Below are 25,514 nucleotides of genomic sequence, written 5' to 3'. Positions count from 1 at the left end.
GAGCACAGCTGCCTACGCACCCACTACAAATCTGTCTGCTCAAAGGGTCTTTTTGTGGCTTAATGCCCTTCGCCCTTACTTATCACTTTGGTAACTAATGGGTACCTTGGCTGGCAGTCTCTGCAAAGAAAATAAAGGATGCATTTACCAAAGAAACTATGTTATCCCTCTACAATTAGAAATGACCCATTCCAGGGCACTGTGAAGAGCGCAAAGCCTCAAGTCCAGGGAAACGCTGTGACTTCTGGCAGGGCTGTGACCGTCCCATACGGCGACGGAGGGGAGAGGGCTGACGGACACCCCCTCCTCACGAGGGCTACAAACCCTCAGTCCCCCGCTCACCCGGGACTTCCTCCTGCTACTCTTCACGCTTTGCAGGCCGCATTAAGGCAGCACCATGATACAAGATAAAAGCGCAAACTCAATTTTAATGGGAGTGATGGGGTCCCAACTACCAATTAATCTGGAATTATCTAGTATGATACTTGCTTGTAGATCTCAAAATAAAGCCAAGAGTGTTTTTTTTTTCCTTCTCTATAGTGAGTTGAACTTCCTAGCAAATTCCTGGTGGGCTCTGTGCCCTGTATTTCGCTTGTGCTGCAACAACAGCAACAGAACACAAAATTTCAGCATAAATATTTAAATCACACTSACATCTTCTATAATTAAGAGACGCAGCGGACACTAGCTGCTCTATAACCAAGCATTTTTTGGGTTCTAAGCAGATATATTTTTAAATACACGTCTCTCCCTCCCCCCAAGTGAGAAGGCAGTTCAGAAGTTGAGGATGTGGGGGGGGGAAACAATAATAAAAGGCTCTATGTGGAACAAAACCCCGCGAAGGAGGCCGCCGGCGCGGCCCGCAGCCGCTCGCCGCCCCCACCGCGCCGCAGCAGCGCCCACCGGCCCACACGGGGCCTCCTCGGGGGGAGGGGCCTCCGTCGCCATGGCGACCGCCCCGGGGCGGGGCAGACGGCGCCTCGGCCAATCGCGGGCCGGCCCGCCCCGCTCGGCAGGGTTGCGCCTGCGCACTAGAGAGGCGCCCGGCAGCCCCGTCTGCCGAGCGCGGCGCTTCCGGGGCGCTGACCTTCGGCGGCGGCGGGCGGTGAGTGCGGGCGGGGCCGTCGCCGCCCTCCCGGGGGGCAGCGGGGAGGCGAGGGCGGCCCGGGGTCCCGGGCCGCTGGGGAGACGCGAGGCCCCATCCCGCGCCGCTCCCCCGGCGGCCGTTAGGGCCGTTAGTGCGCGGGGCCGCCCGGGCCGCTCCGCGAGGCACCGCGGCGGCTCTGTCTGGCCCGTCACTGCCCTTGGGTGGCACTTTCCACGGGCAGTGTTGGCTCAAATAACAGCCTCCCCCCCCCTTTTTCCCTTTAATCTGTAGGAAAGATGTCGGCACCAACAATGGAGGAGAGAAAGGCCTGCTGGGGAGCTCGGGATGAGTTCTGGGAGTGCTTAGATAAAAACAGCGAAGACGAATCCAAATGTCAGAAGTTACGGTTATCTTTTGAATCTAGGTGTCCACAGCAATGGGTGAGTAGTGACAGCTCTTTACTGGCCATAACATACTAAGCCCCAAACTTGTACTGTATGTTAAGAGCACTTATTTGCAAGTTAACAAAAACACACAAGTAATTGTCTACACTGTTAAAAACAGYAATCCAGTTTCTTGGATTGCAGAATGTATGCAGTCTTAAACATATCTCCAGATAATTTAATACTCTTTGTCAAACTTGATCTGCATGCTTTTGGCCTTAATGGGAAACTAAAAATCCTGAGCAGACCACTGACTGGTCCAGCAACTACAAAAAGTCATGCACACTATCAGAAAGGGAAAATACTATCTCAGACTCTTCCAGATAAATACAAAGTAGTCTCTATCTTTCTACCATCATTATTAAGATAATTTTAAAAAAATATTCTGAAAGATACTTGGAAACTCTCAGAAGCATATAGAATCCAGGGCTTATAGTTGCACAGTATCTTAAGACTCATATCTGACACTTCACTGTGCATAAAAATACCCTTTTTCATGCAGTGCAATTTCATTCTGTACCATTTGCTACATGCAACTCTTCCACGTTGTGTACTTTAGTTTTCCAAACCTAAGCTAATTTTTTTTTAATAGCCATTGCTCCTTAATAATGATTGGGTTGGAGGAAGTGTACAATTCCTATTTGAGGTTGTAGACTGAGATCAGTTAAAAAAAAAATTGTATGTTCACAGTGGCTGTTCTGACTTGTATTATGTATATATGAGTAGCTCGAGGCAATGAATGAAGGTCATCTTGTCTGCAAAACTAGAAAAGGTGCTGGATTCATCTTTGTATTACCAATGACCACTGTTCACAGCAGTGTAGATCACTTAAAGACAGCAAAATGATAGACTAATTTTATTAGATGTCCACAGAAGTAACTGGAAGACTTCTTAAAGTATACTTCAGTTTTCTGTCAAAATAGCAAACTCCTTAGTGTAGAGAAGCAAGGCAGTCCTAGGGTTTAGGATCCAAGTATCCCCATTATAAAAAGTTGAAACTTCAATGATCAAAAACTGTTTATTCTTCAGTCTTGTTATAATGCATGAAGCCCCTTCCTCTGCTAGTTTCTTTTAAGCAACACAAGCTATTTCTCTTTTTAAACAGGTTAAATACTTTGACAAAAGAAGAGACTACTTAAAGTACAAAAAAAAGCTTGAAATGGAAGGGTATGTTTCACCAGAAACAACTGGCAAGTCATAGTTACTCTGCTTTCACAATACATCCAGTGAGAGTAACTTTAAGGAAAGGAAAAGCATGACAAAGTGACAGAATCTGCTTGAGCTAAAGAACTGATAACCTGACATGTCTAAAAATGCAGGCTGCTGCTCTTGTTGCAAAGTCCCATGTGTCTGCTGAAAGAAGATGGTCATGGATGGCTTTTTCATGAAGAATGAGTCAAAGAAACAGAGCTGTTCACAAACCATGTGTTTGAACGCAAAATTACAATCAAAAACTTTCACGAGAATTAATGAATGATTATATAATGTAATGAACATATTCAAAGAGTAATAAAAGCATTTTTCAGTAAGTGAGCTAGCTGTCCTAAACAGAAATGCCCATCTAGCCCTTGTGAGAAGGGGTGGCACTGTAGTTTGTACTGATCATTTGCCAAATCTTTGAAAATATTTTAAAATACAGTTTAATTCAGATGTTAACTTCACCATAAAGAGCAGATAAAAAAAGATTCTAACAAATCCTATGTGTACAACAGACTTAAGTTACATATTTTGAATACACTGACCTATAAAATCTATTTTTTATATTAATCATACAGGTCAGTTTTGAATAAATATTTGTATTAGCACTAGGGTAATACTTACCATTATTTTCACATTATGGTCTTTTGGTCTAATTTAGTATTCATCCTCTTGAAGAAACTCCACTAAAAGTATAGATTGATATTTACAGCAGGATTACAGCAGATGCTGGAGGTATTTAATACGTTCCCTAAACTACAGAAACTCTTGATTGTGGTTATCTGAAGATACCAATTTCAAGCACGGTTGCCACAACCAAAGTAAGCACAGTTAAAATCACGTATTTTGAAGTAAATTGAACTGAGGTGTACTATGCTGATGTTCTAACAGTAATAAATCACACACCACATGCAATATAAATATTATTTATTACCAATGTAACAGTTATATTTGATGAGGTAAAGCATTAAGGCATTTAAAAATCAATCTGAACTACAGAGTAAAACATGCAGAAGTTCAGTATCCTCATTCACCCTGAGTCATATCTATTCAATATTTCATACTATAGCACCGTAAGAACCCCTCAGCTGTACTAGAAGGCACAAAACTCTTCGCAGTTATTTTTGTTGTTTTTGTTTTATCACTTGTTGCCTTGTGTACTCCCAGATCAGCAGAGCTCCACTTACATGAACATTGAGTGATCGAATAATACCCTGTTGAGGAATTTCCACACAGACATCCAGGTGATGAATCAAGTTTGCTGGAATTCCTTCATGTTCGTTTCTAATAAAGGAGAAACAATAACTTAAGTCTGTGAAAATAAAGGTCTTCCAGAAAAAGGAAGATGCAAAGGTCACAACAGCAAACAGGCATCATTTGGAAAATACAGTACCTGATGGGTTTTTTCTTTTTTTAAAAAAACCCAGCATTATAAATGCTATCTCTCTTTGTAACAAGTTTTAAAATACTGGGGGGGGGGGGRRRAWMCMCACCAAAMAMAGGAASCCTGRCTAASYTTTGATGCAGTCAGTCAACTTTTCACCTCAAAAGCCAAATCATAATTCAAGAAAAATTGACTTTACCTTTATTCTGAAACTTAGGGCAAAAAAGTAACAGAACTGTAGGGAGCTTCCTACTACCAAAAGTAAGGTCAACAAAAAAAAAATTCCTAAACTTCATTACTAAGAATTATTGTATGCAAAAATGTTGTTCTACCCTATTAACTCCACTTTCTAGGAGAAAGAACAAAGGCATAATTCCTTAACTTAGGTATCATGGCTGGGGTACGTACAGGACATCCTTCACTCAGCAACCTAAAGGTATCTTAATACTGTCTTCATCTCTAGGATTTTAATTCTTTGTCCTGGAAATACATGTCAGCTAGGTACTGCTTGCATTACAGATGCTCTAGGCAATCGAAAGTTTGGGAAACAAAAGTGACAAAACTATTTCAGTATTGTCTTTTCATGACATTAACATTTCTACATTTCTAACATTTCTAAATGGACAGTGCGTTCATCTTCACTTCACTAGTCCAGCAACAGCTGAACACCATGCAGCAGTTTTCCTCGCCCCCTTTATTTTGAAACTATCCATACAGCAAAGTAAGTGGCTACAAAACGACCCAGGACACAAGACTGTTGGCACACGAGAGGACTTCAGCTGCCCACTCTACTTGGGATGTGGTCTTGGTACAAGGGGATCYCAGATCCAAAGCATTCAACTGGAAATGCGCTCACTCTGAAGAGATGAGACATCAGAAGATATAAAAGGTTTCTAGTAATTAAAACTTTTTTAATTTGAAAAGAACAAAGTGATTATTAAAGTGGAGAAAAATTCTGAAGTTAAATATAAAGAAGTTTGAAAAAACAGAGGTACTTTTGCCCATTTTGTCCTAAAAGAATAGGCCCTTTCTCCTGATCTCAGTGGCCCAGCAATTTATTATAGCTTTCTGGCTTGAAGACACTTCCCTCTAGATTTGTTGAAGGTCCCTTTGTTGCTATGGTGGCACGTCTGGTTATAGGAGCTGATCTGTGCTTTTCTCCAACATCCTCCTGCTCTGTGTTTGTACTGTAAAAAACCACACTTGCTCTTTCTTCCCGTGCCTGCCGCCTCCTGCATTTTTAAAGCTTCTCCCAGATAACTGTGCTCCTGCTCCTTTTTCCTTTCCTATCCTCACTGAGTAATCAAGGCAAACAGGCAGCCCTCCTTCCTGTTGTCTACCCACAGCCTTTTGGTAGTACATACAGGTCTCCATGTTATTAAATGTATAGATGATACCTCTGTCACACCTAGAAAACTAGAATCCATTTTGCTGCTACCTCCACTCATAAGAAAGTTACATACACAGTTACTGTGTATAAATCAGTCATTAATTGTGAGGAAGAAAGGAAAGGATCCTTCAGGAGCAGAGATCAACACTTCCCACTCCTTACTACAAAAAGTCTAGCTCTTGCCTCTTTTCCCAGTCCTTTCCAGTTCTAATTCCACCTCTGCAAGGGTCATTTGATTTTCATATGATTAAACTGCCTGACTAGTAGAAGCGATCTGGATAAATTGAGGTGGATTTACCAAGGCGGGAGGGGGGGAGGCGGGGGAGAGAGAAAAGAAGTTCTTACCCCAACAGTAACAGTGACTTCTCTGGGAAGCAATATTCTGTAAGATCAAAACTTTTAGCTGTCTGCTCCACACCTATGATAGTGTAGCCTTCTGTTTTTTTCTGCTCTAAATAGTCAACAAGCTGAGATGGTTTCACCTGTACATCAAATGGAAAAAGAAGTACTTTTAAATATTGCTATTTATAATCRTCTGAAGTTACTATAACAACAATTTACACAGACCTGTTTTTAGATTAATACCTTTTATCCCCCAATACTGTGTTCATATACATGGCCTACCATATTAAAATTTCTTCAGCAATAGTGCAAAAAATATCTATATGTAGGTAATGCCAGGAAAATGTATTCCACAAACAAAATGAACTAAGGCACTTCTCTGATTCTGACTGCTACAAGCCTTCATTAACATACCTGAATGTAAAAGAATCACTCTTGTATAAGGACAAGATAGTAATTCTTATTTAAGCTGATATCCCTTCCTGAAGCAATACAATGGTTAGCCAAAACCAAAGCTAACTTAGTTAACAAGCATGTTTTACAACTTGAAAAATTCTTCACTTCAAGCTACTGTAAGTACCTTCTTTGTCTTAATTTCTAAACTGCCTATTTGTATTAGACGACAGTCATGCAGCAGAAATTGTCATCAGTTCAGTTCTGTAGAAAGACTAGTTTTGAAAACTATTAGGTACAAGAACATACACGTGTCTATTAGCATTCTATTTTAGGCAGAATACAATACAGCTCTATTGATCCAAGAACAAATCTTAATACGCTGAAAGTAAACACTGTGTAAAATAGGAACATTTTTGCACTGTATTTTTCAGATGACTTGCCAAAGCCAGTCTTGAAAAAACAGGTTACAAAAATAAAATCACCATTTTTTTTTCTACAGAATGCTAAAGATACAGGTTGAGACCCTTGTTTTGATAAGCTAGATAACAGATTCTAATAGCTTAGCACAAACTAGCTTCAGGCAAACTCCGTGGTTATCCTGATTAAGTTACCAAAAAGCAGCAGACCAACCAAGATAAACAACTGAAGTGTTGTTCAAAAAGTAATTTTTAAACCTCTTATTACCASTTTGACCCAAAGTAACAATTATTCCAAAATACTCAATATTAAACAAAGATAACAGTGGGCGCACCTATTAAATAAAAGGTTAATTTTTGTAAGAGGAAAGCAGTAAGACTGAACTACGCATCTGATTCATTGAAGATGTAGAATACTTTAAGCTATTAAAGCATGCTTCCATTCACCTCAAAAAGGGGGAGCCACTGCTCTGCAGAAACACTAAGGTGTTGAAACTGCTTATCCTGTATATAATGAAGGCTGCCAACAACCAGTGCAGATGCCCCAAATATTTCACTTGTACGACATAAACCTATTAATATAGAAAATAATGTAAATATCAAGCTAGAGTATTTGAGCAAGTAAAAAAGGACAAAATTGAGAAAAAAAGATTATGTTAGCCTTCTGCTTTTAATCAGAAAATTCAGGTGCTTTTTATATCTGTTTCAAGTTAGACTTACGCATCTAGAATATTATTATAAATTAATATAACAAAGTAATGGGTTAGTATACAATCTGGACAGACACACACAGAGCAGCTTTTAAGCTGCTGAATCTAAATTCAGTACCAGTTAAATGAAAGGCTTTAGAGAATGGCGCAGTACAGCACTACATTGCAGACAGCACCAGCTTGTGGGCTTGTTTAGCATTAAGTTTCACTGTAGTCAGTAGTGCTTGCTGCTGTAAGCAGTTCTATGCCATGGAGTAACTTGCAGGATTTGTTATATCCCAGCTTGCACAATATCATGCAGCAGTACTTTAAATCAGAAATGGGTACCCTCCTGTCACTGAACAGTCATGAGAAACAGTAGCATGTTTATAAGACTTGGTTTAACTGTTATAGCAAAAAAAAAAAAAAAATTCAAGAACAAATTATGCACTGCTGAAACAAATTCAACTGTGACAATGAATCTGTGTACCGTAAGAAACACAGCTTCACTTACAGCAAGATTTTTATTAATGCACACAGAGGAGTGGTTTTTTTTTTTTTTTTTTTTTGGTTTAACAAGTATAAAATAATCTTTCCCTCTTCCAAAATAAACAGCATTTCTTTTGGTGAACTTTTTTGTAGAATAACAATCTATTTCTCAACACATAAAAGTTTAAAAATGCACGCATTCATCCTTACCTCCTAAATTGGTAGGTTTATCAATAAGTGAAGCCACCACGATCAGTCTGCTGTTTGATTTACCAAGTTTAGCCGCACGATCCTCTAACACCAGTTCCAAGTCTAAACTAGGAATACTATTTCTCCAGGGTATGATCTTCTTCTGAACATCTGTCCCTTCTGTCTGGCTATCCGTTTCAACTGAATTTGAACCTATGAAAACAAGTATTAGTCATCTGGATATGCAGAGGTAATCAACCTATTGCTTCAGTAAAGAACAGTGTTCAAATGCTATTATTGTAAACACTGAGTCATCTGTCATTTTGTGGCACATAATCTGCTCTCATAGATAAAAGACTCCTTTAGCACAATAGCATAGGGATCATGTTCATGCAGAGATCAGGTTTAGTACAGAAATACAGAGCTACTACCGAATACAAATGATTTCATTTTAATATCCATTAGCTGTATTTTACCTATGTCTTGTTGAGACCAGTTACTTGGTTTTAGATCAAGAAGTTCAGTTCGAGAATGATACCACTGGAACGTTGGTGGCAAAGTAACGTCAGTGAATCTGTCAAATTTACACAGTGAAATCCATTCATCTTCAGCAACTTCTGAAAGGCGTGGAAGAGTGTAAAATATTGTCTGAAATGTAACACAGTGTTATTAGCAAAGTATCATTACAGTAAGCAAGACAGATATAAAATTTTCCAGAGGTTAATTTACTATTGCACATCTTATCTGTCATGTTTYTTTCTTGTCACAAGATATAGCTTACTAATATATCTCAATATCCATCACTTTACCCACAGTACATTATCCCAAACTTTCATAATACTATTCTCTCCTTAGACATTTTTAAAGGATTTGAATTTATCTCAAAATCTGCAATACTGAAGAATTACTTGTATACTTTTATACTCTTCAGCACAATGGTCCTGTCAAAATTCTTTCTCCTCTTCAGAATTTTCACTTCCAAATTTTGTTGTCTCCAGCACAGTTAATTATTCACAGAAAGAGTTCACAGAATGTAGGTTTTCAAATACATTTAAAAAAAAAATCCTTTTCAGAGAAGACATTGTTGTTGCCAGAACACATACGCCTTTTCACAATTATATTTCTTTTTTTCAGTTGAATTTCTATTTCTCTCTGTCATTTTTATCTGCATCCTCTTTTGTCTCAGTGCTTATTCAGCTTTCAGGTATTTAAGATACAGCAAAAGGTGCAGCTGAAAAGTATGTTATAGAAGTTATGTATCTGTACTCAGTTCCTAACAAACTATGTGATAACCTAGATGCACTTGAGTTATTAGAAGCAATTTACCAAGCCACACATAAAATTAACAAATTAACTCATATCTGGCTCTCCCACATAGATGGGCATATGTACCACACACCTACACACCTTTTCTCAACTGACCTAGTTTTTTTAACACAATCTTAGAGAATTAGCTGCAGTCTTAGTCCAAAATATTAAGTTTTTGTGAAGCTATTTTTCAGAGTTTTAAATGAATAATAGTTAATCATTACTCATCCTACATAGAAACATATTAAGAAATTTTAAAATATAGCTGAAAATACACTGATCAGTATCTTTTGAACTTACCTCTAGACTGTAATCCTTAAGTGGATGAAATGTTGCAAAGAAGAAGTGATCTTGGATTCGCTGCCAGTTCCTTCTAGCATTCCTGTAATTCCAAAAATTAATGCAGGATATAACAAAAATGTAACATAYTGGATTTATCTAATTGTCAAAATATAATAAGGCAATCTGATTTTATTTACTGTACACTATATAGGAAAAAAATTACTTTAATAATTGAGGATATTTTAAAAATACAGCATTCAGGAAGTAAGTTTTATTTATTTTTCAAGTAAGGCCTTTAACACATCTCCAAATTCTATTACAAAGAGAAATAAATTTGGCAGGAAAGGGGGTCTCAGCTAGCCCCTCAAAGAAACTGAGTATTAGGCTATGATTCAAGTGACCGATTTTAAGCTATTAAGGCGCACTATCAAAAAAAAGCCTCCTCTTCAGTGGCTTGTCTCTATCCCATATCTTGACAAACCAGTTTGTGTTACTAAGCAGTGAACTAGATCAGAGTAATCTCTTTCTACCTGTTAGTTTTCCAGAAAAGACCAATCTGTCACTAGCAGTCCCTTAGCTTACAACATTTGTCAGAAATTCTACATAATTTTAAATAACTCATAATAGGGCTAAACAAGGGATTGTAACACAAATAATACAAATAATTTGCTCGCTATATTCCAAAATGATTAAGCAGAAAAGCATTTATGTAAACCTAATATAATTGTCACTCAAATTATTTTCCTGATTAGTTTGTTTTTCTTATGCAAAGATTATTTGAAAAGTATTAACACTTAAAAGATTTCACATTTTAATATTTGACGTTTCACTAGTATTAGGAATTTTGGAAGAATGATTCACATTCTTTCAAAACCCACTGGATAAAAAGGATCTGACTGACAGTTTTTTACCCCGCTCCTTAACTATGACACTGTTTAAACATGCTTGCAGTTTTTCTGCTGTGCTTTCAGGCTGTAATGCTACAGCAGAGATTCTGTCATACTTCTGAACAGGAATCCAAGTGAAAAATCTTCTAAGAAAAGTAATGCATAATTGAGAAGTCACTGATATTTTTTTTTTTTTACAAAGATAAAAGTGAAAATCTGAAAAACAAAGTGTTAGAAAAAATACTACAAGTATTTTGTAAATATACTGACAAACTACTCTCAATTAGACACAGAACAAATTAATGTTTGTTTTTCCATTTTCTGAGAACAAAGCTTGAAGAGCGATGAAACTGTCCTTCAAGTGACTAAGCTCATCATACTCCTGAAAGTTTCAACAATATAATCCATTAATATTCTCAGGCAATTATCATACATAACGTTTTCTTGTGAAGCAAATTAATGAAGCTCAAAACAGAAGATGGTTTCCAGCACTTCATTTTCTTTGTTAATGACTAAGACTTCAATATCCGAGTCTTACTTCTTTTTAACTAGAACAAAATCACAAAAATTATGAAGTGCTATTTTATAAGATTAAACTTGTTACAAATGGCTCAGAAAAACAATCTTAAGCTGGAAGTCGAAAGAATGTTACTAACCCTGTGCCATGCATGTTTTCTACTTGTTGAAGACTAGATTCAATAACTGGTGTCAGAGCTTCAAATTCTTCCACGTGCAACATTTTGCACATACCCCAGATTTTTTTAAGGGCAATTAATGCATAAAGTCGAACACTGAAACTGTGGTTGAAACACCACTGTAGAACAACTATGAGAGCTTTCTTCAAAGCTGGCTTCTGAAAAATAAAAAAAAATCCTTCATGTATATTAAGTCGCAATGTATCATTTCGTATTAAAAATAGAAGAGTGGCCCAAGATACAACTGCTTCCGCAGAAGATAGCCTTTCAGAAAGTCCAAAGCTTTGACAGTATTTATGTACAAGTAAGGCTTCAGAACATGGCCTTCATTTGCTTCGTTCAGTATTTAGCTCTCAAGTGCATGGAGCCACAAGCCTCACTTCTGCCATTTTGCAAATGTATTCATTTGCTTTAAAATTTAGTGTTTTGCACACATGGAAATCTTTATTCTGATTTTCTACCACTTACGAAGCTGGTCTTGCAAATTACACATTCAGAATTTAATGTGGAGTAACTATTTCCAAAGAGCCTCATATCTGAGTGCTCTTACCTATAATAAGATTATCCTTTTCCAGGTTATCAGGACCCAATTTCATGGGGATTAAATAATGTGAAAAAGGAGAGAGAGCAAGAGAGTGTGAGAGCACGAGCGAAAGAGTGAGAACGCGTGAAAGAGTGCGACACCCAGGTGCATCCACATATTCAATTATACTGAAATTCCTATTCTAAAAAAAACAATGTGCAATCAGGCTTTACATATTCAAAACATCTGCCATTTACATAATCTTCATTAAGTCAAATATGATACAGAGGTGACAGGAAATGTTAGCGTTTTCCATATCAACAGAGTAACTTTGCAAGAAGCAGCAAGTATTAAAAAAGCTCCAAAGGCTAGACAGCAAAAATGATTTTTATTTCAAAAATCCACATAAAGTGCAACTGAATAAAAAACATTCTTAGTCAAACTCACCTTCTCAGAAGTATTCTGAATAATGATGTCAAAGTGCGATAACACTGATAAAAACGTGCAGATGCTTGTTTTAAGCTTTTCCTCATCCTGAATTAAAAGGGAATATAATAAACAACAAATAAATATATCTAAGATGTTTTTATACTCTGTAAACTTTCAGTGTGTTATAAAAAATACAGGTATTGCATCTGCGTATCAACATTTACTAAAAACTATGGTGTTTCCACAGCAAAACTTACTAAAATGCCAAGTTCTTATAGTACAAGATCATTTTTTCTCTAACACATCATTTGCTTTTTACTAACACAGTAGTCAGAGTGAAGTACACAACAGTGCAAATGACCTAAATTCAATTCAAAAAAGTTACCAATTTTTCTTTCACCATCCAACTCCAAAAAACAAAAACAAACAAAAATCTCACAACCAAAGAAACAAAGACATTCCCTCCYCCCCAACAACTGCAAACAAGCAAGATGGGAAATTCTCATTTATTATCCTATTCACTCAACTTTCCTGCAAGGATTCTGTGAAAGGAAGCTTCGGGAATTTTGTGCTTAATGCTGCACCCAAACTGGGCAGGAACTTACTTCCTACCTCCATTCTAGTACTTCTTATATTGTATTAAATTATGTCCCTGAAATAATCCCACTGAAATTAACATGGGAGGAATGTTTCCTAAATATTTATCAAATTCAAATTAGTGAGAACAACTAGATCATACCGTCAACAAAATTTAAGCCAGAGAGAATTTTTAGATTAAYTTCATCTTCTACATATCAAAGGACATTAAGCACCTCTGTATTATTTCAATTCAGAAAAATGTAAGTTACTGGGCACAAGTACACCTTCTAAAGTATGTTCTCTCAACCACTGACCTTCACTGTTAAAAATCTGTACTATGTGTTATTTAAATTTCTCTGACTTCACCTTTCAGCCCCTGGTTTGTATACATCTTTCTCTGCCAAGGAACTCTATTACTGAGGTTTCTTCTGCAGAGAATTCTTTTTTAATATACTGTAATTGCAGAGATCAARTTTTCTGTCTCACAGCAAGACTCTTCTTCAGTCCTTTGAGAAGATTTTTAATGTTCTCACTTTTCCATATGGTTATAAAAACTAGAGAATACCACAGCAGTCTTACCAGTGTTCTGTATTGAAGAAAACAGTTTCCACAAACCTATTTACCACTTACTTCTGCTTTTATTAATCCTTTTTGCCACAGCATTACACTGTACGCTAAAGCCCAGGTGAGTTTTCAATATGACCCTGAAAGTCTTTTTCAGAGTTAGTTTTCCAGGCTAGTTTCTGAAAATGACCTGTATTCCATTTCCCTAAATGTACAAGTTTTCTGCTTCCTTTGTTAAAACACCATGTTTCAATGGGCTCACTGTGATTCAGTGCACTTACAGCATGAGGTCTCTGCAACCCAACAGATGGTCCTCAACTAAGAGTAACAATTGCAGCCCCTCCAGCWCTTTGAAGGTACCATAAAACACTATGAAGTTACATCCTGCATAGCACTTTTCATCAGTTCAGACAGACATTGCAAGTCCTTTTTGTTCACTTAAAGTATAAATTGTACTAAAAGCAACAAAATTTTTCCCAYGTGCAGAAAACAAAATAGAACATGCATCACTAGCAAGGAAAGRTATCTCATAGGGCAGTTTTAAATATCCATCCTAGTCTGGGACAAATATATATATATATATACACACAGATTTTTTTGTTTATTCTTGTCTCACTATTTGGCTTTCAAAAATAACTATAGTAGTAACCAGACTATCAGATAAGCCAAAAGGCATCTCCAGTTCACTAATATGGGTAGTGAAAAGCTGCAGAGGCACCGCTGCAAGTCTTCTTGTATTCCAAAGAAGATGCAAGCACACACATATTTCCCACTCAGCTCAAATATACAATGCTAACTAAGAAATTCAACCTCATGAATATAGACTACATATATGTACAGTTTCAAATCTTACGGTTAATTACTTGGAGAAGAGTCYAAGACATTAAAATGCTAATACATCAGAGATCTCCTCAGTCAACTGTTATAGGAGGTTTTGGTACGATATTTGAAATTTGCCTCCAGTTCTGGAACTGCATTAYAAAGTTCCACCATGGCAGAAAGTTCATATTAAAAAACAGAAATTGTATTGTGTTACRTAAGTAATGTTCTCATTCACAAACRAGAGTAGGTGGAAGACAGAAGTTGGACATGGAAACAAGAAGTGACTTTGCAATACCTTACCAAACTCAAGACCTGAGGTGTGTYTCTGTATTCCTGATCATCCATCATCCTACTATACCAGCTCTGCTCTTCCGCAGTATTACCCCAGAAACGGAAATGTCTCAATTGGAAGAATTCAACTGGCTTCAGCCACTTTCATAATAAAAATACCTAAATGGCTCATACTATACTCCAGACGCACTTCCAAGTTAAATTAAGATTGCAATCTTTGAGTACTGCTCAAAAACCCAGGGTATTGAAAGGAAACTTTGAATATGAAGAAAATAATGCTGCAAAGACAAACTGTACCTTTTTTGTTCAAATTACTCTTTAAGTGAATGYTGAAGTTCTTACTTACATAGCAAAAGCAATCCCAAAATTTATTAAGAAAGTGAGGATATTTATGTAGACTCAAGATGATAATCCATTCTATGAAGTATTTCACAGATGCCTGGTTGTTACAAAATCCAACCTGAAAAATCTTGTKAAGAGTTTCACACCAAAAATTCTGAGAAAACAAAATAGATAATCATTTAGCTTATTGTTAAAAAGTTATTTCAATAAAGTAAAATATAAATAAATATCCTCAGCTTTACAGTGATATTAGAAATACTTTTTAATACTCAAACCAAAACATTTTACAATCATCTAATTTCTGTATTATACATGTTAATCAATGCAGGTAGTAATTTGCAGCACATTTACACAGTGTATGAAAAGGGTGTAAAGGCAGCTGGGATCAGACAGCAAAATGCTACARAAGTGTTGCTACAGCATAGAGAAGCTAAACAAAGCACAAATTAGAAACAGGGAGCATATGGTTTTCTATTTGTCRTATGTTAAAAACTGAGGAAATGAARATTTGTTTTTTAAAAATAAWMACTCTTCACAAAGCATATTTAACATCATTTTAACTGACAGAGAAAGATTCCTGATAAAGAATGCCTGAACTTACAGATATGCTGCTACAACATGAAGACAGTGCCATTTAGAAAAAAGTTAGGTCATCAGTGTCTCCACAGCAGACTGAATACAGCACCCACATAATGCTAGATWTTCACTGACGGTTTGAATGTTGTGTCAAGAGAACACTATATTCTTCATGACTTTATSACAGTTTATCAAACATTTTAAGTATTTCATTATGAACAAACATCAGGTGAAACTAAAATTTCTCTATTTTCAGAAAATTCATAAAGTAGCAGCATCTTYATTAGATGAAAACCTTTTGAACTAGATAGTCAATATGGAGTCTTAGAAAGTCACAACAGAAAAGTCAGTCTCCTATAATTYACAAATCAAAGAATCAGTTTTTGGTGACCTCTGGAAATGTATCTTATTCTTACGGTCTAAAGGCACACAAACTTCCATGTGCCACTACAGAAATCAAGTGTCTTTTATACCCTAATATATTTCATATATCCTGTTTCCATGACCAAAAAAAATCTAAGTAGATTTCTTTAATAATTCAGAAGAAAGTGCAATACCTGGTCAAGCTTAGGAAGAAGAACTAGAACTGTCTGCCATATCCGATTTTTAATTCTATGCTGTAAAGAGTTTGCRTAATAACGTATTCGAGATCTGGATACCAGTTCATCCTAGAAAGAAATTCAAAGGTTTATTACCTATCCCTCACAACCTTTACAACTGAAGAACTGGAAATACAGCATACTGTCCTGAGAATGCAGCATCTATTGYATAGCTGGTATCAGCATTATGTATTATTTGAAGTTAGGCAAAATACACTAAGTTCATTCATGCATTTAGAAATAAGTTTTGAAGCTTGCCCATGAGAAGTGCTGAACATTAGAAAAACCACACAGTTCTGCTTAATATTTTTACTTAATGTAAGAGCACAGAAGCATTAGGTATTGAGAAATTTAACAGAGCAGGAAGTTGAAGCATTTACTCAAGAGCACCAAACCTAGTCTATTTGAACAGTTACATACTATAAAAATTGGAGTATGAATCTCTGCGAAGCAATATTAAAGACACAAACTGTCATTTAATAATCTAAAACAAATACTAAAGATCATAAATGGAGAGATGAGTATACAAATGAAGACATTTCTACTTGAATGTCTACATAAAAAAAGCAGGTTTAGCACCGATACTGGTATGCATTGTATCTGCTTGTAATTGCAGCTCTAGTTTGAGACAGCAACTAGTATTGTGCAACAAAGAGATGCTTATATGAAAGAAAATGGATGACAAATAAGCTTTAAAAAAGATTCCAAATTCATATTCTTATTTTAGATTTTTTTCCTACATACTCTGCTTTGGCCTCCAAACTATACAACAGACAAAACTATTTCCTCGATTAAAAAAAAATAAATAAATTGGTGATGCAAGTCTCATACTAAAATGCAAAGACGTTTTATTTTTACACTTCTAATCTTCATATTTAAGACAGAAAATCCATTTTACATCTCAGGCAACTTTTCCCACTTGATCAGTCTTACAAACAAAAACAATACCCATTTTTCTCTAATAGATACTTGGCAGGAGGGACTGAATAAGAACTGCTCATTCCTTGTTCCTGAGACAGAAACAAAATTCTATCCTACCAGAACAACTTCTGGCCATGGGTGATATTCCAGCTGCAGCTRAAGTAATTCACCACTAGTTTTACACTAATGGCATTGCATAAGCAGCTATAGTTTAAATGAAAGTCAGACCCTGCCATTCTTTCACTAAGCTCATTTATAAGGTCCTCTACAGAAAAGATCTTCAATAGCTTTCTTGATTCAAAAGGTACTTTGAAAGCAATGAAGTGAGATGCAATGTTTCTAATAGCCTAAATGCAWTTTTTTCTGCATTTTGGATAATTGTCAGTGAAGCTGGAACATCCAATAGAGAAACAAATCTGAAACAGATGATTCTTATCACTTCATTTTTTTTTTAATATGAGATAGGAGTTAATTTGCTAAAAATGTTTTACTGGGCAAATCTAGACAKGCTATATAAACAACTATAAACACATTCTTTCAACTGCAAATATTTTTATAACTATATTAACATTACATTTATATATCAAAAGAAATAATGTTTACTTTATCAAGTAGTTTGATGACAATGTCTTCCATAAACATCTTATGCAAGGTATTTGATCCATCCAACAGGCAAAGAAATTTAATAGCACAAACTCGCACATAGTGATCATCTCTGTTTGTACTGTAAAATATTGACACAAAACACTCTACTTATTCAGACATAAAGATAAATCTTAAATTATAAAAAGAAAAACAACAAACATCTTAAATACGCATATTATGTTCCCATGCTGGCAAAGACCGACCCACAGAAAGCTGAACACATATTCAAGACTGATACATTTTGTGTTTTGGTAGTTTAAATATTAATACACACACACAAGAGAAAGTCTGAACTCTGAAATGCACTATAATATTAACACTGTGTAAATACTTTGGGAAATCTAAAAAATCTGATCGCAATGCACAGCAAACATAGTAAGTCTCCCATTTGTCATAAAGGGTTGGGTAGTTTTATGATCATCAAGCTCTCTGTAGTGAGACAATATAATATGCCAACACTCACAACCAGAAATTTAACATCTGTTCATCATTGTTCACAAGAAAATTAGTGCACTACAGRTAACTTTCCACTGTTTCTATCTAAAGGTCTTCAATAGCATCTAACTGCTTAAAATACTTTTCAACTGAGATAGTTATAGTATAAAAAGTTTTTGTGARTACTGTACATATAATCTTAAAGCAATTTACTTATGCTGACAGACCTTTGGTCAAATATTCCAGTCCAAAACATTTGATTCATACTAGCTGGACAAAAAACTACTCAGTGACATCTGAAATAATTAATGCAAAGAGCAGAATTGATAAYATTAGAGGTAACCAAGTATCACATAGCTGCAAGCTGTCACAATTAGACATTTTCTTGGGGGACAGTTCTTGGGAAAACACAGAAGTACTGAACAAGCAGTAATCTTTAGAAGCTCAGGTTTTAGCAACTACTAATGCTTCCCAAAAATGCTATATTGGAACTGTTTCTCAGTCTTTCTTCCACTGAGAATTAGGCTGCAAGAGAAAGCAGTTTTTCAGGAACAAGYGTATTGTATTCAGATTCCCTGTTTCAAACTGAAAACAGAGATTAACACCAGTAGTAAAGTATTTGAAGCTAAAATGGCCTACAACCAATGCTTAAGTATGGTCACATTAATTACAGCACAAGCTTCTTAGCTATCTTGTCTACAATGATGAGACACATATCAACAGACACAACAGTAACATCTGAATCTTGAAAAGCACTAGTTTTATGAGGTGAAATAATGAGGAAGCAGTCATTTCAGTCCTATTCAGGTTAACAAATTCGATTAGTTTTCTTCAAATTACTTGGCATTTTTCTGCCTCTTCTATTTGATTTCTGAATGTAATGTGACATATTTGCCTTTTTTGAATATTTAAGGTAATGAATATACTTTTAAGAAACTGTCTGCCAAAACCAGCATCATTCCCTGTCAATAGTAATGAAGACGCTATTCAGACTAATATAAGATGTATCCTCAAAATGATTACCTTTTTGTAACAACATTTGCTGCACATTTTTCTCCAAGATTTTCTATGAAGGCATGCACATCCTGAATAAGTCTTCTCAGATGAAAGAAGAAATAAGTATTAACAGAATAGCACACGAAAACTGTTTTTAATTAACTCAAAATTTAAAATTAAGAAAATAGAAAATTGTAACAAACAATCAAGCATTCAGATCTAATGAAATAAAGTTTTTTTTTTTTTTTTTTTTTTTTACCTTTGATCTCTCCTGAACACAGTTCCAAAGACACAAGCCTCTGTGATAAGTTCACAGTAATTTCCAGCATTTAAGAAAGCATTTGTTGAAGTACCTCTGTCATCAAAAGTGGGAAATATCCAAGAGCGACAACAATGACTAATGACTGTGTTGAAGACTCCAGTCCTTGTAGTGGACATATCTATGAGCTTGAAAATTATCTGAAAAGAAGAATAAAAAAGATTCAAAACYTAGTTTCCAAAAAATGCCAGAATTATTAAAAAACACTGCAATATTACTCTAATATAGCAGGCCTGATTCCCTTCTTCATCCAAGATTTGCTCAGGTTAATTATGTCTTGAATCTATCTACAACTTCCCAATTACATGGGTAGGTGGAAAGCAATCAGCCCACTGCATGCTTATGTTAACAGATGACAGAACAAATCTTTACATATATAGCTGTAACACATTCTTTTAATGTGAATCTCCTGATAACTGGAACAAATGTACCCAAGCTTACCTCAGTGAGTACACAAGTCTGGTACTTCTATCATTCCTTACCAGTTTAGGAGAAAACAATGTTTTAACATTAAACAAAACTCCTTCTATACGTAGCTGTGTCACTAATTCTCTTTAATGATAACTACCTCCATGKTCAGGTTGAAGTTCAAAATTTAGTTGAAAGTGTAGAAGTATCTCTGTGCCATTTTCTAATAATCATTTCTTGGGGGGAAACATATTTAAAATATTTAATCTTGAAATTTAAGTCTTCTCCAAAAAGAAAAAAGGAAAAGAAAACAGTAAGAGAACAGGCCTAAACATCTTCCCTTCCCACTCCCTCCATTATGATAAGCACAAGAGTAAACTTAAGTTCCATAGGAATTTTTTTCTAAGTTGCAAACATTTGGGTGAGCAGGGGAAGATTCAGAATGAAGACAGTCTATGTGTGTTTTTCATAAATTTGTTATAAACAACACCAATTATAACTACTCATGAGAATGTTTTTCCTCAGAAAGTGGAAAGGCTCTTACAGGATATATCTTCTCTTCCCTCAACTGAATAATACCTTTCTGATATAGTAGAACTTTCTTGACTGTAACCCTGTCTTTATAGAGAATGCTGTTTTGAATTATTAAGGATTAAAATGCCAATGAAGAGACTAAATTGAAATATTGGAATGCACTCTTAAACACTTTCTGCACACAACACTAGGATTTTTATTTATTTATTTAAGTATAGAGAAGCACTGTAACTTTCCTAAACTATTCTATTTCATTCAAGTAGCAGCAGGTCATTTACGTCTCAAAAGAAAAAACTTTTTGTTTCATTACATAKAAAAAATCCAACACATACAAAAAGAATTTAAGTTCTAGCACAATTAACATTTGAATACATCACAAGAAAAAGGAGAAAAGAAGCAGAAGAAATGAAGCCCAAAAACACAGTGCTYTGGGCACTTCTGAAAGCCCTTCTGTATTTTATCATAGCAATATTCCCCTTTTATGGCTCAAAAATCCCTATATTCCACCCCCTCCAACTAACACTGAAAARCCAAAGTGCACTGTGGTAAACAGGCTTTTAAATTTGTATCTCTGCAGCAAATCATTATCAGGCAGATCCATTTTTTCTGTCTCTTTAGCTAAACTATATAGCCACTGCACAAGGRGTCAATGGCAAAAGAGACCACTAAGGAGTGGGATAAGAATATACGTAAGTAGACACCTGCTTAGGAACTTTATCTTCATTTTCTTATGAAGGGGCAGAAGGTGGCTCGACCAGATGCCCTTTGTTGAATACAGAAGACCTTCATTACCTCCTTGATGCCTGTTGTCATGGTATGTCCCACTGCAGACAATGGGATAGCTGTCATAGAGACTCAAGACTCTCAACATTGGCAAAATACACCTTGCATAAATGTCTGAAATACTAATACTAAAATTAAAACAGTAGTTCTGAATATTTAAACAAATTTTAAGAGCAATGATTAATAAAAAACTAACTACATCTCATCAGTTACCATAACACTGAGCATAAAATTGCCAGTTACAGATACTCACTAAAAGAGAAAGCTAGGCGTTTTCTAGGACTTAAGATACACTTTACCTAGTATTAGCACTTTTGAATACAAATCTTATTTTGGCTTGGGTCCACATTAAGACCATAAATGCTCAGTTTTATCTATTGTCCAAAATACATGACAGCAACATTTGTCTGAAATAAGTTTTCCAAAAACATCAAACAGAAAATAAAAGGATATTATTTTGAAGATAATAAAGGTTAATATGGACAYGTTATAGCAATTTTAAATTGTTGGGAAGAACCTATTTTTCCGTATTTTAATAAAGATTACTTTGAGGTGTTTGAGTTGAAAATAAAGCTTATACATTTTCTACTATTTATAGTACAAGTCTAACATTAGGATAGGACAGGAGCGAYTTCAAAGCAAAACCATGACACATTCTAGGATAATTTCTGAGCTAACTGCAAAGCAGCACACATGACAGTAATTCAAAGCATACGTTTTTATTGGTAACTAATTTATAACGTATTACTGCTYAAGTAAAAGTCTTGCAGTCATTGTGGACTGTTCTGTGCAAAAATTTACTTGATGCTCAGGGGAAAAAAGAAGCAAAAAACATGAAAAATTATTTTAAAAAGCTATGGTAACTGTCTTTCCTGTGTATAAGGCCACAATGCACCAATTTCTGATTACTGAACACAGTTTTAGTGACTCAAAATGAAAAAAAAAAAAGAATTATATATGTAAAGTCTTTTGGAGTACGGCATATTACATACATCTCGCAGAAAAACAGTAAAAAAAATGCATCTTTTGCCTTCCAAAATAAGAAGGTGGTTCTATCACAAATACTGAAGTGAACGACGGTGTTTCCTGCACCTGAGACACCCTCAAAGTAAAAAAAAAAAAAAAAAAAAAAAAAAAAAAAAAAAAAAAAGCCCCTAAGCAAGCCAAATATTTTCATTAAGAGTAAACTATTAGAAAAAGGCATAATTTTTCCAAACGATTAAAAGTTTGGGACAGCTGAGGTGGCAAACCCTGGACAAAAATCCAGAGTAAATGCATAATATAATTATAAAACAATAGCAAAACAAACAAAGTTTTAGGCAGACCAAAATCCCTCCATTTTGTATGGGAGTTGCAAGATACCCAACAGTCTAAAAATTAAAGGACGAGTACTTTAAATTTCCTATGTTGCAAGAACAAAGTGATGAAGCCTTTCATTTGTAAGTACTTACTCTGAAGCTGCTCACATCAGCCATCATCAAAAGCTAATGATATTTTGGAGCTATTTTATTTGTATTGCAGAACAAATAGTTGAAAGATCTGCTATTACTATAATCAGGAGACTCAGAAAAGGTGACTGAATGAGCATAAAGGTTTCACAAATCTTTTTGCTTTCTCACAGAATACAATTTACACCATTTTTTTTGCTTGAAATCTAAAAATTTGTTTATCTTCAATCTAATTTTTTTCAGATCTTTTGTCTTAACACTACTACAAACTACCACCTTTTAGGAAATGAAAAATTCATCACAGTATCTGAAAATAAAAATAAAAAGCAAAATACAATTTTAGATCCAAAYGATAAAATTTACTTTCATTTCCAAATAAAGAATTCTCAATCTCACCTCTTTTATTTTGGCATATGCTTGACCCTTTGCACGCGCAGCAACAGCCAGAACCTCAGTATCAAAGATGAACTGAACAAAAGCTTTTAGATTAGACCAAAATATTAGCTGTGTATTGCTCAAAGACGATATAATTTTCCAAGCCAAATCAAATGCTTCTATGCAGAGAGACTCTGCTGAGTCCAGAAGCTGAAAACAAAGAGAAGTGTTACACTTAAAGGGAAAAAAAATAAAAAGGAAAGAAAGCCTATTAACATCTTGTAGTAGTTTCCTCTCTTACCTTTGGAACAAGCACTTTCATACAACCAAATACAGGTAAGACTTGGTCTGAAGGAAGAATAGTAAGGGCTTCTAAAGCAGCCTGTAGAATTTCTGTTAACCTTTCAACGGTAGACAATGACAATTCAAAAAGTTTGTCTTCCAACATTGTCTCAGCAGTATAAAATTTAGTTAAAATGAAATGAAGGCAAATCCACTGGTCATGGACGTATCGTGCAACTATTTTCCCCCATCCTTGAGATGTTGTTTCTTCATATAAGCTGCAATAAAAATATTATTCTTAAATGTATGAATGTCGTATGTATATAAATTATCATGTACATACCTAGTCAACTAGGGAACAATTGAACTGCACAAACTTACTACATTTCTTCAAGATAGTAAAATTTACAYAGGTTCAAGGGGAGTGTGGACAAGCTCATGGAAGAAATATCTACCAAAGGTTTTTAAAAACTAAAATCAGCTCTGGGCTCAGAAAGTCTCATGAGCCATAATTAGTAGGAGAGCATTTTGTGGAAACATCACTGTATGCTTACCCTGTTTTTATATTCTTCGCAGGTATCTGCTGTGCAAGCCACAGCAAATACCTTGCCTTCTTCAGGCCTGCTCTGGGCTTCTCTCCCTCCCCTAGTAGCATATAATTTCCCCTTCACCGACTTATGTACAGTGCTCAAAATTATAGCATGTACAGACGTTTAAGCTGCTGTAAGTATCAGTAGCTTTCAAAGCTAGTTCAGGCTACATAACACTAGAAATTACACAGCTTCATAGTAGTAGACAACTGGGTTACAGGACCTTATATCTGACCTGTTACAGCTGCTTTTAGGTTCTAAAACCTGAATTTGAAGATACAAAAGCAATTCAACGAATGCTTTGTGTTCAGAACTTTTCATTTTTACCTTTGAAAAACTTTGATCAAAGAAAAGAACAGAAAAACAGCATCTTAATCACTGATCCATTCTAAAATGATTTATTCTTAAGAAGTACTCAAGCTACAGYACTGACGTACCTACTTTTTTCTTCAGCATAAGATGGTTTCTTTAATACTTGATTAAATTTAGAAAAGGAAATAAACTTCTTCAGGGCATCCATAGAAGGCAGAGATTCAAGATGTACTTCAGGTTTCCGATTCATAACTTCACAAACTACTGTCAGTGAGGCCATGCTAGCTACTTTTTTAATTTGTTCTTTAAGCTTCGGCTCCTAATATAATCAAATCAGAGATGAACAATCAAACATACAAAAATTTCTTCAAATTGAACATGAATAACCTATTGATAAATTCGGTAATCCTCCCACTTATATCACCTGATACATCATAAGGTAGGAACTCTGCATCATCCTACCTCCTTATTTCCTTATCCTAAGCATAGTTAAGCTATGGTTAGCTGAGTCAATGCAATCAATCACAAGCTGGAAACACTGAAGAAAGTAAGTGTATTCCTTACAAATTACAGTCACCTATTCATCAAGTGCTTCAGCCTAGCTTGACTATGACAGAATACTTCTATTTTACCAGCTAGACATACATATATTGCTGGACAGCACTCAGGAAAAAAAATGGGTCTCTGGAGTCAACACCCAACACATGCAGACAGTTAAAATACTGAATACCACACAGTTAAAATACAGAATACCACATGCTAACTACTCCAAGATGCTAAAACGCCAGGACATCCATTATGACTATTTTGTGTGATAAACACATATATTTAAAAGGCATGTAAAAAGTTTTAAGAAAATAATTACGACTACTAAAAATACTACTACTACTATAATARATCTATCAGCATATAATCTCTTAGTTGTATCAAAAGCTCAGTATTATTTGGAGTACCTTCAAAGTACTTCAGCTGAGTGGAGCACAGAAGCTTTTCTCATCTTTATCTAGTAAATTACACACCTTTTTCTATTTCTTTTTTTTAAATAACCTTAAACTGAAGATGTAGTATATACACAACCAAASAAATCCTCGTGACAGTGTAATTCACACAGAATTCAGAAGCTGAATAAAGCCCCCAGTGAACACTAAGACTGAACTGAAAAATGTTTACTTAGACACCACTAGAAAAAGTATAGTACATAATTCACACAGCCAGAGAAAAAAGTCTTGCTCTGTTTCCTTAGAAAAGGAAACCTAACAAATCAAGTACTTAAAACAATCTTTTTTATGCACTGTTCTTGATGAATAAATCAGCCCAGAAAACACTAAGAATTATATTGCACAACAAATCTTAGTTTAAACCTCCTTCATATATGACATAYATGTTCAAAAGGTAAAAGAAATAAATCTGTTTCAGATATCTTAAACTACTTYCTACAACTATGGGACAACAAACACAACCACATGAAAAGCCAAAGCAACACTGAGTTCTTGAATTTCTTTTTATGTGTATACTCAAGTTTAGAAATTCAATAGTTCATTAACACT

General features: G+C 35.5%; 2 protein-coding genes across 2 annotated transcripts in view; one reads left to right on the top strand and one right to left on the bottom strand.

Annotated features, from left to right (window-relative positions):
- Positions 1-1,021: 1,021 nt before the first annotated feature.
- Positions 1,022-3,063, top strand: COA6 (cytochrome c oxidase assembly factor 6). The gene is made up of 3 exons (XM_085315467.1): positions 1,022-1,105; positions 1,379-1,527; positions 2,636-3,063. The coding sequence occupies exons 2-3, from the start codon at positions 1,384-1,386 to the stop codon at positions 2,729-2,731; spliced, it is 240 nt and encodes a 79-aa protein (XP_085171593.1). The 5' UTR covers positions 1,022-1,105; positions 1,379-1,383; the 3' UTR covers positions 2,732-3,063.
- A 574-nt stretch (positions 3,064-3,637) lies between these two features.
- The window catches only part of TARBP1 (tRNA guanosine 2 -O-methyltransferase TARBP1), a gene marked incomplete at its 5' end in the record, with an annotated part of 40,845 nt that continues 18,968 nt past the window's right edge, over positions 3,638-25,514 (bottom strand). The window contains 16 exons of the mRNA XM_085315412.1: positions 3,638-4,011; positions 5,847-5,983; positions 7,103-7,227; positions 8,044-8,235; positions 8,499-8,670; positions 9,631-9,712; positions 11,156-11,352; positions 12,165-12,251; positions 14,749-14,898; positions 15,878-15,988; positions 17,444-17,564; positions 18,944-19,015; positions 19,176-19,375; positions 22,805-22,993; positions 23,085-23,343; positions 24,093-24,286. Coding sequence (XP_085171538.1) covers positions 3,846-4,011; positions 5,847-5,983; positions 7,103-7,227; positions 8,044-8,235; positions 8,499-8,670; positions 9,631-9,712; positions 11,156-11,352; positions 12,165-12,251; positions 14,749-14,898; positions 15,878-15,988; positions 17,444-17,564; positions 18,944-19,015; positions 19,176-19,375; positions 22,805-22,993; positions 23,085-23,343; positions 24,093-24,286 — 2,454 coding nt within the window. The remainder of the gene's footprint in view (positions 4,012-5,846; positions 5,984-7,102; positions 7,228-8,043; positions 8,236-8,498; positions 8,671-9,630; positions 9,713-11,155; positions 11,353-12,164; positions 12,252-14,748; positions 14,899-15,877; positions 15,989-17,443; positions 17,565-18,943; positions 19,016-19,175; positions 19,376-22,804; positions 22,994-23,084; positions 23,344-24,092; positions 24,287-25,514) is intronic.

This window comes from Rhea americana, unplaced genomic scaffold, assembly GCF_003343005.1.
Source record: "Rhea americana isolate MKP2758 unplaced genomic scaffold, rheAme1 scaffold_43, whole genome shotgun sequence".
NCBI classification, from domain to species: Eukaryota; Metazoa; Chordata; class Aves; order Rheiformes; family Rheidae; genus Rhea; species Rhea americana.
The sequence above is the reverse complement of the archived record's forward strand: the minus strand, read 5'-3'. Positions and strand labels throughout refer to the sequence as shown.

Bases quoted from the DNA above. Each gene is read 5' to 3' on its own strand.
- COA6 (XM_085315467.1), top strand. From the start codon at position 1,384: ATGTCGGCACCAACAATGGAGGAGAGAAAGGCCTGCTGGGGAGCTCGG. The intron at 1,528-2,635 runs GTGAGTAGTGAC...CTTTTTAAACAG, and splicing joins CTAGGTGTCCACAGCAATGG to GTTAAATACTTTGACAAAAG.